At 38.8% G+C, this 17,613-nt stretch overlaps 2 protein-coding genes across 2 annotated transcripts in view; one reads left to right on the forward strand and one right to left on the reverse strand.

The window, feature by feature from the left end:
* The window catches only part of OTX1 (orthodenticle homeobox 1), a 388,453-nt gene that overhangs the window by 325,826 nt on the left and 45,014 nt on the right, over positions 1-17,613 (reverse strand). The window lies entirely within an intron of this gene.
* Positions 1-17,613, forward strand: part of WDPCP (WD repeat containing planar cell polarity effector) — a 224,595-nt gene that overhangs the window by 199,271 nt on the left and 7,711 nt on the right. The window contains exon 16 of the mRNA XM_075266977.1: positions 8,223-8,302. Coding sequence (XP_075123078.1) covers positions 8,223-8,302 — 80 coding nt within the window. The remainder of the gene's footprint in view (positions 1-8,222; positions 8,303-17,613) is intronic.

Below are 17,613 nucleotides of genomic sequence, written 5' to 3' on the forward strand. Positions count from 1 at the left end.
AATTAATGGTGGCATCATGAAGAAAAAATTGTCCCACAAAAATTAAGACCTCATATGACTCTGGGAGCGGAGAAATAAAAAAGTTATGGGGTTTAGAAGGAGGGGAGTCAAAAACGAAAATCAAAAAATGCCATCGGCGGGAAGGGGTTAAAGATAAGGTTCACAAGCAACTAGTTTGCCTAGGCAAAAAAACCTTACAAGTTTACAAACAACCATTTAAAAGGCATTAAGACCACCCCTGTAAGTACCAGCACATTGAATTAACAGAATGTGACTATGTTGTATATACAAGTGGGGCCCCATTTTTAAGTTTGCCCAGGGCCCCATTTTGTCTAAAACTGGCCCTGAGAATAGGTGACCTCACCTAGAATGACAGAAATCAAAAGCCAGAGAATCAGTCAGGACACAGCTCCAAAAATATGACCTCTCTGTCAGCTCTTCCAGCCAAGCTCTGCCCCCAGTCTGCCTCTGGAGCAACTTGTTAAGCCTCCTTGACGAGGAGACTCTCTGCAGCTGAGTCGCTGCCGGAACAAGCGCAAAGTGTGGACTGGAGGGAGGTGGAGTGACAGTTCCCACTACCAATCCTACCTGCCGTTCCTAAAAAATCCAGCCCAATAAACAGATCTTTGAACTTTCTGGAGTTTTCTGATCTCACCCACCTGAGTAGTCTGGGTGAGATGTACACCCCCTCCATTACCTGACCAGCCATCCGCTTACTATATATATATATATATATATATATATATATATATATATATATACACTGTATATATGCTTATACTTGTTATTATTTGCATAGTTGTCATCCAGCTATAGAGATAATTACTCCTTCCATTGTATAATAAAATCGTTACACCATATACTATAAGCAGCTGATAATATTAGTAGTAGGGTATATAAACCCAGTGATACATTATATAAACCTGTTATTAGTACATTATGTTAGGTTCTTGTGGTATACCCAATAACTGAAGCTCAAAACAAGCTCCGGAGTCCCAGTGTACAGTATAGTCTCTGCTGTGTCCTTGTGTTTGTAGTGAATACAATACTATACGTATGTACATAGGCTTCCTCCTTTATAAAGTAATTCAGCCAGTTTTGATCGGGATTTTCAGGGTAATTCATTCTCTTTTGGTTGAAATGTGCAAACATTTGTTTTAAGAAAAATCTCCGTTCATCTTCGTCTTTCCTTTGATCCCATTTTGGTCTTATATTAAAGTTCAAACTGAGAAATAAAGAAAGAGATCTTTTCTACATGTGCAAAGAGATCAGTCTTGTTCACTCTCCTCCTCCGTACTGTCCTATGTCTAGCTTTAAAGAAGATCTTTCACCACCTCCACCAAATTCTTAGCATCTGTTAATAGTCGCCACTCCACTGATTCCAGTGAGAAGTGCAGGTAGTTTTGGTGCCTGAAGTGCTATGTAAGCTCTGTAATGTCATGTGGGAGGTGTCAGGCAGGGGGCGTGTTGATTCAGAGCTCCAATGAGAGGCAGCCAGTGTCAGAGCTCAGAATCACACCCCTTTGCCTGCTCCTGCCTGACCCCGCCCACCTGACAGTACAGAGAGTCAATAGCATATCAGGCACCAAAACTAACAGCATTGATTGCTCAGGAATGGTGGGGGATAGAGAGGAAATTCCAACTGTGCCAGAATCAGTGGAGCAGCCCTATTAAATGATGTAAAGATCTGGATTTGTAGGTGGTGGTGAAAGGTCCTCTGTAAGATGACTGGCTGGAGCAGCAGTCCACCTCCAGTGACGCTACATTAAAGCCTCCCCCATTGGGTAAGCCCCGGCCTTTCAGCTTGTCTCAGGTCAGAGGTGGAGCAGATCAGCGAGTGATCGTCCCCTGTGTTCCCTGCAGCACTTGCTGCAGAATTCTAATAAACAATGAGGACCGCTATGGTTCCTACTCACCCTTATCTTTTAGGTTCAGTGTTCCTATAACTATCCTGCAGGTCGCTTATAGAGAATTGCTCAGGCCAAGATGATTATAACATACGAGTGAGGCCTGCAGTAAGGTAGGTCGGATGGAATCCAGGAGAACGTGAATCGCTGCCGTGTCCTCGTGAATCACCAGTTTCTAGGTGTTAAAAAGTGAAGCACATGATCTGCAGATGTGAGAGTGACGGCAGGAAAGCTGCAGGTCTGGTTTGATGGCTCTGAATCTTATTCTGGGAGAGAACAGGTCAAGGGAATGTTGTTATAATGCACATTGTCCGAAAAGCAACTGAAGCAAACCCTCAGCTGTGGTAATGTCCCCCTAGGTCATGTTGCTGTTACTAAGGAGGTCACTACCTGGGATAACAATCTAAAGTGGCTGTAACATTAACCAGTGACGACCTGTCTATTATGGCAGGACAGGCTGACCATCTAATGTGTATGGGGCCTCCTGACTCTCCCAAATCTGTTGGATTTTAACATGCCCGACACCTTTGTTCTAAAGGGAGATATATGAGCACCAGAGGTGTCAGACAGCAACTGAAGATCACATATACTGTACACTGTGCCAAGCTCTATATACATGTGTATGAAGGGAGGTTACATAGCTGTCACTCATCTGCCATGTAATGTGTATGGCCAGCCTCACTCATGCCTACAGCTGATTCATTATATATAATTAGTATTAATGATGGCGTCTAAAGGCAATTTAAGAGTTTTTATAACCAATAGCTTAGTAAGCCATCAGTCATCGCAAATGTCCAATTTTTTATGCCTTGAGAGCCAATAATTTGCAACGTAGCTGAACTATTTATGGCAAACAATACTAGATCTGTGAAAAGCCACTTGTGGTATTTTTATAGCCGATCATTGGCCAAATGGCTGAAATCAACCAGTCAAATCGACGATAGTACAACATGTAAGGCCAACTGGGATCAGGAGACCAGCGGGAAATCTGGCCAGAAGTGCGACTGGATAGGTAGGGGATTACTGACATGAGGGTTTCATCTATTTTCTTAACCTGTTGTGAGCCTTTACCCTCCAGACAGTGGTTAGTATTGTTGTTTTGCAGCATTGAAGTCACAGGTTTGAATCCCACCAAGGACAACAGCTACATGTAGTTTGTATGATCTCCCCGTGTTTGTGCGGGTTTCCTCCCACACTCCTACGTATAGTGAGTCCTACAAACTAATAAATTACAACCCCTGGCAAAAATTTTGGAATCACCAGTCTCTGAGGATGTTTCTTGACTTGTTCAATTTTGTAGAAAAAAAGCAGCTCACAGCCATGGTAAAAAACTAAAGGCATTTCATATGGAAACTCTCTGGCTTTAAGAAACACTAAAAGAAATCCAGAAAAATAATTGTGGTCGCCGGTAACAGTGAGATTTATAGAACAAGCGCAGGGAATAAATGATGGAATCATGAAAAACAAACAAAATAAGACTCCAACACCTCACTAGGACTTTGCTGCACCACCTCTGGCTTTTATAACTGCTTGCAGTCTCTGAGGCAGCGACTTCATGAGTGATACACAGGACTCTTCATCAGTCTGGCTCTGGCCTTCTCTCATTGCTGTTGCCAGATCCGCTTTGCAGGTTGGAGCCTTGTCATGGACCATTTTCTTTAACTTCCACCACAGATTTTCAATTGGATTGAGATCTGTACTGTTTGCAGGCCATGACATTGACCTTATGTGTCTTTCTTCAAGGAATGTTTCACAGTTTTTGCTTTATGGCACCATGCATTATCATCGTGAAAAATGATTTCATCATCTCCAAACTTCCTTTCCATAGATGGGATAAGAAAAGTGTCCAAAATGTCAATGTAAACCTGTGAATTTATTGAAGATTTACTGACAACCAACTCCCCAGTGCCGTTACCTGACATGCAGCCCCATATCATCAATGACTGTGGACATTTGCAGGTTTTCTTCAGACAGTCGTCTGCATAAATCTCATTGGAAGGACCAAACAAAAGTTCCAGCATCATCACCTTGCCCAGTGCAGATTCCAGATTCATCACTGACTTTCATCCACAGTCCACGATTGTCGTTCCTTGGCCCATTGTAGCCTTGTTTTTTTCTGTTTCGGCTTTCTTTTAGCTTTTCTGTGTGTAAATCCCATCTTTGTAGATTCCTGTGTATCACTCATGAAGTCATTACCTCAGAAACTGCGAGCAGTTGTAAAAGCCAGAGGTGGTGCAGCAAAGTCCTAGTGATGTGTTGGAGCGTTATTTTGTTTGTTTTTCATGATTCCATCATTTTTTCCTCAGAATTGAGTGATTCCATCATTTATTCCCGGGGCTTCTTCTATAAATCTCACTGTTACCGGCGACCACAATTATATTTCTGGATTTCTTTTAGTGTTTCTTAAAGCCAGAAAGTTTCCATATGAAATGCCTTTAATTTTTTTCCATGGCTGTGATCTGATTTTTATCAACACAATTAAACAACTGAAGGAACCTCCTCGGGGACTGCTGATTCCAAAATTTTTGCCAGGGGTTGTAGTATCAGTAAAATCTACACCAGCTTGAAGCAAATGTCCAAAAACGTAACAGAAAAAGGTCAGAAATTTTTGTAACACCAAAAATGTTTGCAACTCTTTTTAAGCCTTGTGTACCAGATAAGTAGCAGGCAAGACTTAATAAATCTGCCCCAATCTGTCCAGGGGTAAAGGTAACACATTGCACTGACAAGCGCAGCGTTTGGGTTGCTCTATTAGACTATATGGGTAGTAGATTAAATGCATTAATAAATCAGCAGTCTGACATGCTCAATATGGCTCCTGTCTGCCATGTTTTCATAATCTCTTCTCATCCAAATGCTCCAATTAACTGCTCTGCATAAACATGGATCCTTGCCTTTGTATCGCTAAGCATGCACTCAGTGCACATTAACCTTTGGGAGCAGGCGAAATAATGAGTTACGGCTCTTTGGCAGAAATCAGATTTCCTCCACATATGTCAGCTTGGCCAAGCCAGTGTGCATATTCTGAATACAGCAATGAGTAACGCCTGCCGTCCTCCGACACAGTAACGCGGGGATGGAGAACCGTTCTGCTTTGCATTTGGCAGTGATACGTGACTTTTTAGGTACAAGCGCTGTCTTTCTATAGTGTTCAGATTAATTGATGGGTAAAATATGATCATAAGAATTTACACGGAGTGACAACTATCACCCTGAAGTCGTCCATTAAATGTAAATAACTGTAACGTAATAGTACACATTGTATACGGCCAAGGAGTTTGTGGTGGAAGGGGTTTCCTTCAGTACTCTGTATCTTTGGACTGTATTCGCTCCACTAGGGGTGACTGACCGCAGGCTACATTGGCTCCCCGGATCATCACACCAGCAGTTTTGGCAGTGCATCACTTCACAGTAAAGGCAGAAATGAAGCGCTCGCCACAAGGCCGCCATACTCAAACCTGACCGCTGTCTGTTCCGAAAGAGAGCAGGTGACACCAGTCTGGATGGCGGACAATGAGACTATGGCGGCTGCTTGTGGGCAGATGAAACAGACGTCTCTACTGTTGACCACATGTGCACCCTCACTGCTTCCAACATCTCCTACGAGCTAGGTCACAATGCCACCCGCCTAGTCTGTGGGCCAAGGGGCAGCATGGTGGCTCAGTGGCTAGTAATGATACCTTGCTGCGCTGGAGTCCAAGGTTCAAATCCAGCCAAGGGCAACACTGCATGGTGTTTGTATGTCCTCTCAGTGTGTGCTTGGGTTTCTTTAGGGTACTCCAGTTTCCTTCATCAATGTCTGAAAAGTGCTGCACCATAGGATGGCGCTATAAGCCAAATAAATAACTATGTGGTGTTTCTGTTGACCATCCTGCCCCCCTCAATACAATGATCTTCTACTGGACAAAATGTCTTTGAGTGTGTTGTAAAGGTAAGTCCAGCAGTCAGCACTCTACCCAAAAGTAGCCTGAGAGCTTTATTCAGAGCAGCAGGGGAAATACTTTCAAGCCCTCTTGTGGCAAGACCCAGCGCCTACTCCGACCCCACCTGTAACTCTGCTGAGCTCCGCAGCAATTCAACGCTTAGTTCTGGGTGTGTTGGTTTTTTTTGTCTGTGTGTAGGTGTGTGTGTGTGTATATATATATATATATATATATATATATATATATATATATATATATATACACTTATACATTATATCTATATACACACACACTTATACTACATATATATATATATATACACACACACACACACGCTTATACATTATTATATATGTATACGCACACACACACATACATTATATCCTATTAATATTATAAATGTGAAAGTTTGTGGGTTTGTGTGTTTGGATGTTTGCATGTTCGGATGTTTGTTCCTCAATCACGGAAAAACCGCTCCACCATTTCGGCTGAAATTTTCCACAAACATAGTTAATACACCCGATTGCGCAATAGACTACTTTTCGTCACAATAGCGCACATACGTTTGTGCCAGGACCCCCACAAACCCCAAACTCACACCACCATCTCTGCAATCTCACACACTTTGGACCATAGCAAGCCACAAAATTCATATTGCCCTCTACAGCAGAGGTCAGCAACCCCACACAATCACATATACATATACTTTACCACTTTGCCCCTCACCTTAATGATACTCCAGGAGGCTCTCTTTAACGCTCCGGAGCAGCCATGTTTGCCGACCTCCACCGCTCTGACAATCCGCGACACCCCCCACCCATGTCAATACCCCTAGGCCGTCTAATAAATGCAAAAAAAAAAAATAAAAGTAAAAAAAAATATAAAAAAATAAATAAAAAGGATTAAAAATTCAAATCGCCCCCTTTTCCCTAGAACACATATAAAAGTACTTAAAAACTGTGAAACACATACAAGTTAGGTATCCCCGCGTCTGAAATCGCCCGCTCTACAAAGTTATACAAATATTTTTCCTGTTCGGTAAACGCCGTAGCGGGAAAAATCGTCAAAAGTGCCAAACCGCTGTTTTTTCACTGTTTTGATTCTGATAAAAATTTGAATAAAAAGTGATCAAAGCAATAACATTTCCCGAAAATGGTAGAACTACAAAGTACACCCGGTCACGCAAAAAAAGACGCCCTATGCATCCCCGTACACGCACGTATAAAAAAGTTACGCCTGTCGGAATATGGCGACTTTTCAAAAAAAAAAAAAATTTTAAACACGGTTTTGGATTTTTTTTAAGGGGTCAAAATGTAAATAAAACCCTATAAATTTGGTATCCCCAGAATCGTAACGAAACAGAATACAGGGGACATGTCATTTTGGTTGCACAGTGAACGCCGTAAAACCAAAGCCCCTAAGAAAGTCGCAGAAATGCATTTTTTCTTCAAATCCACCCCATTCTGAATTTTTTCCCTGCTTCCCAGTACATTATATAGAATAAATAATGGTGGCATCATGAAGAATAATTTGTCCCGCAAAAACTAAGACCTCATATGGCTCTGGGAGCGGAGAAATAAAAAAGTTATGGGGTTTAGAAGGAGGAGAGTGAAAAACGAAAATCCAAAAATGCCATCGGCGGGAAAGGGTTAACTTCAAATACTTCTGTCCCAAAGTCACTATGTAAAGTTTCTCACAACACCGTATATATAGCAGCTCAAATACAAAGTAACTGCAACACAAAAGTCTCACGTATTGTCTGAATTACAGCAAAAACAAGATACAAAGTTACATTTCATATCCCATACCTTATCCCCACAGTACGAAAACCTTACCCGCGCCTGTATATACCCACTACTACAATCACCGCAGACGAAGTCGCGGGTACCAGCTAGTATATTATATATATTGATTTGATTTGATTTGATTTATATATAGTATACACAGTAGCACCTTGTTTTTCTCCCCCATATTTGAACATGGACGAGTGACCTCAGACAAACATATCCAGAAGTTCTTGTGTAAGTGGGGCACACGTCAGGGTGTATTGTGCTACTTGTACATTTCTTGAAGACGTCTCTGTTCATTAGCCATGTCAAAGTGATACTGTCTGTCTGTGAAATGCTGCCATACACACAAGGACACAAAGAGGGCCATGTCCATCACTTCACCTCCCAGCTGGACGGGGCCGACCCACCTTTTTGGAGCCATCGTGGCCACAGTTGAGTCAGCAAATTGAATATGTCCAGGCGAAACGCTGAGCCTGCTAACAAAGGGGGGAGAGTGAAGCAGAGCCATCAGGCAGTGCCGTAAACAAATTAACAGACTTGTTTCCGATGATTGCCCTCTTTACTAAGATTTCTCTCTTGTCTTTTTTTTTTTATTTTCACAGACAATTAGTTCACATAGAGAACGAGATTGGAATTGAAGTCTACGCGGAATCTCTGAATAAAACACTACCTTGGAATCAGGGTATGAACCAGAAAGTGGATGCTAAATGTATTGAGTGATGTAATTTATTAGCAGGGGGAGCAGCGGAGGCCTGCGGAGAGCAATGAATGAGCTGGATGTATCTTATGTAAGCGACACACAATGTCTGCTTTATCTGACATGGCCATGCCTTAAGAGATCTATCCGGCTATTATAGAGACACATTTATGGAGACGGCACAGCACAGTGTGTGTAAATTAAAGTTCCTCATATTTGTGCATGGGGAGTCTCGGAATGAAATGTGATGATGTAGTCTGCCAGGATTTTATTTGTAACCGTATTTTCCTCTTAAGACTGGACATGAGCAATCTATCAGCCAGCCATACAATGCAAGGAGCAAGAATTCTCATCTTATCTCAATTTCACAGTGGGATTTTTTTTTTTTTAAGATTTCCTCATCATTCATACACGCCGTGAAGGTGCCTATGTAGGGAAAGGTTAGATTTCAGTCATATTTCAAGGCGCCATTTTTGGCTCTTTCCCAATGTATTATGAGAGGACTGTATCTTCCTGTAACATTGTGTTTGGATAGTGTAATGTGTATGCGGTCCTGTACATGGCCAGAGAGGAGGAGATCAGGGAAGTCATTACTCCACCCTGCTGTATTTACCCACTGAATGTAATATAGTTACTAGGACAGAATCCTACACGACATGTATACAACGTATATTGTTACTTGCAACGTTGAATATTCTGGACACAGTTTGATAAAATGTGACACAACTTTATAATGGTGCTACTATTCTGGCTACACGTAGATCCCTCCCACTACAAGGTCCCCCAACTCCAACCTAAGGGCTCATTCACACGTGTGCAAAGGGGCGGATTTTTGTCAGCGGATTTCACTTCAAAATCCACCCCTTTACAATGGTGGTCTATGCAGACCGCCGGGCTTCTTTTTTCCACTAGCGGCGGGCTGCTGCTAGCGGAGAAAAGAAGCGACATGTCCTCTCTTCAGGTAGAAACCGCGGCGCGCTGGGCTGCGGCTTCCGCCTAGCGGCAGCACCCTCCTGTGTCAACTCATTCATTTGAGCCGACAAAGGAAGGGAAAGCCGCTACCGCGATGGTCACAGCAGGCGGGTTTTGACCAGAGAGAGACGCGGCTCGCCGTGTCTCTCTCTGTGTCAAAACCCACACGGACTGTGAATGTGTGAACAAACAGATTTGAGAGTAAGGTAATGTTCCTTATGTAGTCTCTTGTGACTTAAAGGGAGTCACCAGGACACTACCTACTGAGTTATAAGCAGTCAGCTGGGGTACACATGAGTAAAACCCTGTTTTCTGATTTGGTCGCTGACCCCATTGCTAAGGTGTTAGCTCCTGATATGCTAGTGAGCAGTTTGGAGCAACAAGGGCGTCACCGTTGCTCTCATTGCACCAAAGAGCTTTATGCTTTCCAGCACCAAATCCTTCCATGTCTCCCTCCAATAACAGCCATGTACACTGCCCAGCCCTGTCAGTAATGCCAGGTATGATGAGAACAATGGTAATGCCCTAATAATGTACAGCACCATGCAATTAATATAATAATATACAGAGCACCATGGGATTAATATAGTAATGTACAGAGCACTATGGAATTAATATAATAATGTACAGAGCACCATGGGATTAATATAATAATGTACAGCACCATGGGATTAATATAATAATGTACAGCACCATGGAATTAATATAATAATGTACAGAGCACCATGGGATTAATATAATAATGTACAGAGCACCATGGGATTAATATAATAATGTACAGAGCACCATGGGATTAATATAATAATGTACAGAGCACCATGGGATTAATATAATAATGTACAGAGCACCATGGGATTAATATAATAATGTACAGAGCACCATGGGATTAATATAATAATGTACAGCACCATGGGATTAATATAATAATGTACAGAGCACCATGGGATTAATATAATAATGTACAGCACCATGGGATTAATATAATAATGTACAGAGCACCATGGGATTAATATAATAATGTACAGCACCATGGGATTAATATAATAATGTACAGAGCACCATGGGATTAATATAATAATGTACAGCACTATGGAATTAATATAATAATGTACAGAGCACCATGGGATTAATATAATAATGTACAGCACCATGGGATTAATATAATAATGTACAGAGCACCATGGGATTAATATAATAATGTACAGCACCATGGGATTAATATAATAATGTACAGAGCACCATGAGATTAATATAATAATATACAGAGCACCATGGGATTAATATAAAATTGTACAGCACCATGGAATTAACATAATAATGTACAGAGCACCATGGGATTAATATAATAATGTACAGAGCACCATGGGATAATATAATAATGTACAGCACCATGGGATTAATATAATAATGTACAGAGCACCATGGGATAATATAATAATGTACAGCACCATGGAATTAATATAATAATGTACAGAGCACCATGGGATTAATATAATAATGTACAGCACCATGGGATTAATATAATAATGTACAGAGCACCATGGGATTAATATAATAATGTACAGAGCACCATGGGATTAATATAATAATGTACAGAGCACCATGGGATTAATATAATAATGTACAGAGCACCATGGGATTAATATAATAATGTACAGAGCACCATGGGATTAATATAATAATGTACAGCACCATGGGATTAATATAATAATGTACAGAGCACCATGGGATTAATATAATAATGTACAGAGCACCATGGGATTAATATAATAATGTACAGAGCACCATGGGATTAATATAATAATGTACAGAGCACCATGGGATTAATATAATAATGTACAGCACCATGGGATTAATATAATAATGTACAGAGCACCATGGGATTAATATAATAATGTACAGAGCACCATGGGATTAATATAATAATGTTACCTCTAGTTACATTAATTTCAGTATTTTCTGGACGTACTTTGCATTGGTCCAGACTTATATGACACATTTCCCACTTTTCTGTTGATAAATGCCTGTATATATATATTTCTTACAATTAACCCTTCATGAACCAGACCCTGGTGCTTCCTCCTTATTCAGTCAGAGTCTTAGACTTGGAGGAAGATTTCTGGGATATGTTATGGATGTTTAGCTTTGAAGGACTACAGAGAAGAAAGGGCTGGAGACATGAATGGCCGTTTAGAGAAGCTCTGGTAGATGTTAGTGCAGTGCAGGAGGTGTCCTGTGTTTGGAGCAGGAATCCTATCAGCCACAGGTCTCCCCGCACCTGCCTGCCGAGTTTATGTCCTCAGGGTGTTCCTGTGTATTCTGTTCTCTGTGCAGTGGAGAAATCCTGCCAATATCCTCTTACGAGGAATAATCTTGTTGTGTCTGCTCGCACCATTCACGTATTATGAACCAAAGAGTCCTAGTTTGAAGTCAGAATAATCTTTCACTTCAAAAATACCGTTTTCCTGAGCTTTATGTCATTTGGCAAATACAATCTATTGACTCGCTCCCACTTTTCAGCCAGAAAAAGGAAAGGTGTGTTATCCAGAGCAGCCGTGCCGCTGACTACATCCTGCTCATGCACTGACAACCTTTCATTTTTAAGACTAACCTTTCAACATACGCTCTTTGTACTTGGCATTTTCTGCAGTAACATTTACATTTTCAGTTCACATCCATGGATGGCAACCTAACAATACCAAAACATCTTCTCCTTGTCCATTGTAATATTTCAGTATTCTAAATCCCCCTTAAAGGGATATCCACCACAAATGTAACCATATTTAATAAGGACACCATGGCTGGTTATCAGGACACTACATGTATGAGAAGATAACCTGGATACAATAAGGACATCATGGCTGGTTATCAGGAGGGGACACTACATGTATGAGAAGATAACCTGACCACAATAAGGACATCATGGCTGGTTATCAGGAGGACACTACATGTATGAGAAGATAACCTGACCACAATAAGGACATCATGGCTGGTTATCAGGAGTACACTACATGTATGAGAAGATAACCCGACCACAATAAGGACATCATGGCTGGTTATCAGGAGGACACTACATGTATGAGAAGATAACCTGACCACAATAAGGACATCATGGCTGGTTATCAGGAGGGGACACTACATGTATGAGAAGATAACCTGACCACAATAAGGACATCATGGGTGGTTATCAGGAGGACACTACATGTATGAGAAGATAACCTGACCACAATAAGGACATCATGGCTGGTTATCAGGAGGACACTACATGTATGAGAAGATAACCCGACCACAATAAGGACATCATGGCTGGTTATCAGGAGAGGACACTACATGTATGAGAAGATAACCCGACCACAATAAGGACATCATGGCTGGTTATCAGGAGGACACTACATGTATGAGAAGATAACCCGACCACAATAAGGACATCATGGCTGGTTATCAGGAGGACACTACATGTATGAGAAGATAACCCGACCACAATAAGGACATCATGGCTGGTTATCAGGAGGGGACACTACATGTATGAGAAGATAACCTGACCACAATAAGGACATCATGGCTGGTTATCAGGAGGACACTACATGTATGAGAAGATAACCTGACCACAATAAGGACATCATGGCTGGTTATCAGGAGTGGACACTACATGTATGAGAAGATAACCTGACCAAAATAAGGACATCATGGCTGGTTATCAGGAGGACACTACATGTATGAGAAGATAACCTGACCACAATAAGGACATCATGGCTGGTTATCAGGAGTGGACACTACATGTATGAGAAGATAACCTGACCACAATAAGGACATCATGGCTGGTTATCAGGAGGACACTACATGTATGAGAAGATAACCCGACCACAATAAGGACATCATGGCTGGTTATCAGGAGGGGACACTACATGTATGAGAAGATAACCCGACCACAATAAGGACATCATGGCTGGTTATCAGGAGGACACTACATGTATGAGAAGATAACCTGACCACAATAAGGACATCATGGCTAGGTTTCTGACAATTCCCGGACTACACAACGTTATTTATTGGCAACCGATCAAGAACACAGAGCACTCACATGGTTAGAGAAGATGTTCAAAACTCTGGAAAAGACCTATCTTAAGCTAAGGCCGCTGGCATCCACAATGCAGAGACTGTAAAACACTGTGTTTTTATTCTGCGACATTTACACCATATGGGGCCCTGGCCTTAAATGCAGGTTAGGACGGGTTCACATCTGTGCCCATTCACGCTTTAAGCAATTCTACTGGGCTTCTGTCTTCTGCCCTGAAAAACTGTACAGGGAACAGAAACCCGGCAGTCAGTTTTCAAACCCATTCAAGTGAATAGTGAGCGCCCGTGTCTGCAGCGAAACCAGTTTTTGGTTTTTTTTAACTGGACACAAAGTCCTGACCAAAAATCTCAGTGTGAACTTACCCTCAGGGAATGTTCCGATGTTGAGAATTTACTGATTTAGATGAAGATTCTGTGACTAAATCTTTATCAAATCCATTATCATCCCACATCCAAGTTCAACTGATTTCCATTACATTCACGTACTGTATATACTATAATCATTTGTCTATGCCATAAGGAGAAAACCCATCACCAGACAGAAAAGCGATGAATTGGTGCCATTGGGGCTGCTCCTCGGGGAGATCTGCGGCAGATCCATGGTAGAAATCCACGTATCAGCCTTGGATAAAATACACATTGGGTTTAATCCCGGTGTGTAAATATACCGCTCCTTGTTTCCAAGACACTAACTAATACAAAGTAAAGTGTCATTGAACGATGGCAGGTACAGACTGGCGGTGATATTTAGTACTATGTGCTGGATATCAGGCGTGGGTCTGGTTGTGGGATACTGCCCGATCTGGCTGGTGAACCCTCTTTTAGGTAAACCAGCATTAATAAATCTCTAGGGCCAGTACTTGGAGCATTCAGTTTTGGGTGGGATTAATTGTCCTAGTTCTAGACTGCGGCAACTCATCTCAGGCAACCTACAAGTGCAGCTCAAAAACATAGAATATCTTTAGCAATGACCTTTTGTAGCTTACTCTGCTTCTGCACATCTGTCACGTCTGCAGACTTCCCCATGATTGTGTCGCCTACTGAACCAGACTAAGGGACCTTTCTACACACTTAGGAAGCCTTTCCAGATGTTTTAAGTTAATGATTCTAATTTTCTGAGATAATGACTTTTGGGGTTTTCCTTGGCTGTAAGCCATAATCATCAACTGTATAATATAATATAATATATGGAGGTGACTATATAATACAATATAATATATAGGGGGTGACTGTATAATATAATACAATATAATATATGGGGGTGACTGTATAATATAATACAATATAATATATGGGGGTGACTGTATAATGTAGTACAATATAATATACGGGGGTGACTGTATAATATAATACAATATAATATATGGGGGTGACTGTATAATATATGGGGGTGACTATTATATAATACAATATAATATATGGGGGTGACTGTATAATATAATACAATATAATATATAGGTGTGACTGTAATATATAATACAATATAATATATGAGGGTGAGTGTATAATTTAATACAATATAATATATGAGGGTGACTGTATAATACAATATATGGGGGTGACTGTATAATATAATACAATATAAAATATAGGGGTGACTGTATAATATAATACAGTATAATATATGGGGGTGACTGTATAATATAATACAATATAATATATGAGGGTGACTGTATAATATAATACAATATAATATATGAGGGTGAGTGTATAATTTAATACAATATAATATATGAGGGGGGTGACTATAATATAATACAGTATAATATATGGGGGTGACTGTATAATATAATACAATATAAAATTTGGGGGTGACTATAATATAATACAATATAATATTTGGGGGTGACTGTATAATATAATACAATATAATATATGGGTGTGACTGTATAATATAATACAATATAATATATGGGTGTGACTGTATAATATAATACAATATAATATATGGGGGTGACTGTATAATATAATACAATATAATATATGAGGGTGACTGTATAACATAATACAATATAATATATGGGGGTGACTGTATAATGTAGTACAATATAATATACGGGGGTGACTGTATAATATAATACAATATAATATATGAGGGTGACTGTATAATATAATACAATATAATATATGAGGGTGAGTGTATAATTTAATACAATATAATATATGAGGGGGGTGACTATAATATAATACAGTATAATATATGGGGGTGACTGTATAATATAATACAATATAATATATGGGGGTGACTGTATAATATACAATATAATATATAGGGGTGATTGTATAATATAATACAATATAATATATGGTGGTGACTGTATAATATAATACAATATAAAATTTGGGGGTGACTATAATATAATACAATATAATATTTGGGGGTGACTGTATAATACAATATAATATTTGGGGGTGACTGTATAATATAATATATGGGGGTGACTATAATATAATACAATATAATATTTGGGGGTGACTGTATAATATAATACAATATAATATTTGGGGGTGACTATATAATATATGGGGGTGACTATAATATAATACCATATAATATTTGGGGGTGACTGTATAATATAATACAATATCATATATGGGGGTGTCTATAATATAATACAATATAATATTTGGGGGTGACTGTACAATATAATATATGGGGGTGACTATAATATAATACAATATAATATTTGGGGGTGACTGTATAATATAATACAATATAATATATGAGGGTGAGTGTATAATTTAATACAATATAATATATGAGGGGGGTGACTATAATATAATACAGTATAATATATGGGGGTGACTGTATAATATAATACAATATAATATATGGGGGTGACTGTATAATATAATACAATATAATATATGGGGGTGACTGTATAATATAATACAATATAATATATGGGGGTGATTGTATAATATAATACAATATAATATATGGGGGTGACTGTATAATATAATACAATATAAAATTTGGGGGTGACTATAATATAATACAATATAATATTTGGGGGTGACTGTGTAATATAATACAATATAATATTTGGGGGTGACTGTATAATATATGGGGGTGACTATAATATAATACAATATAATATTTGGGGGTGACTGTATAATATAATACAATATAATATTTGGGGGTGACTGTATAATATAATATATGGGGGTGACTGTAATATTATACAATATAATATTTGGGGGTGACTGTACAATATAATATATGGGGGTGACTATAATATAATACAATATAATATATGGGATGACTTTATAATATAATACAATATAATATATAGGTGTGACTGTATAATATAATACAATATAATATATGGGGGTGACTGTATAATATAATACAATATAATATATATGGGGGTGACTATAATATAATACAATATAATATATGGGGGTGACTGTATAATATTATACAATACAATATATGGGGGTGACTGTATAACATAATACAATATAAAATATAGGGGTGACTGTATAATATAATACAATATAATATATGGGGGTGACTGTATAATATAATACAATATAAAATTTGGGGGTGACTGTGTAATATAATACAATATACTATATGGGGGTGACTATAATATAATACAATATAATATTTGGGGGTGACTGTATAATATAATACAATATAATATTTGAGGGTGACTGTATAATATAATATATGGGGGTGACTATAATATAATACAATATAATATATGGGGGTGACTATAATATAATACAATATAATATTTGGGGTTGACTGTACAATATAATATATGGGGGTGACTATAATATAATACAATATAATATATAGGGGTGATTATATAATATAATATAATATATGGGGGTGACTGTATAACATAATACAATATAAAATTTGGGGGTGACTGTATAATATAATGCAATATATTTGGGGGTGACTGTATAATATATGGGGTGACTATAATATAATGCAATATAATATTTGGGGGTGACTGTATAATATAATATATGGGGTGACTATAATATAATGCAATATAATATATGGGGGTGACTAATATAATACAATATAATATATGGGGTGACTGTATAATATTATACAATACAATATATGGGGGTGACTGTATAATATAATACAATATAAAATATAGGGTTGACTGTATAATATAATACAATATAATATATGGGGGTGACTGTATAATATAATACATTATAAAATTTGGGGGTGACTGTCTAATATAATACAATATACTATATGGGGGTGACTATAATAT

Source organism: Leptodactylus fuscus, chromosome 3, assembly GCF_031893055.1.
Source record: "Leptodactylus fuscus isolate aLepFus1 chromosome 3, aLepFus1.hap2, whole genome shotgun sequence".
Lineage (NCBI taxonomy): Eukaryota > Metazoa > Chordata > Amphibia > Anura > Leptodactylidae > Leptodactylus > Leptodactylus fuscus.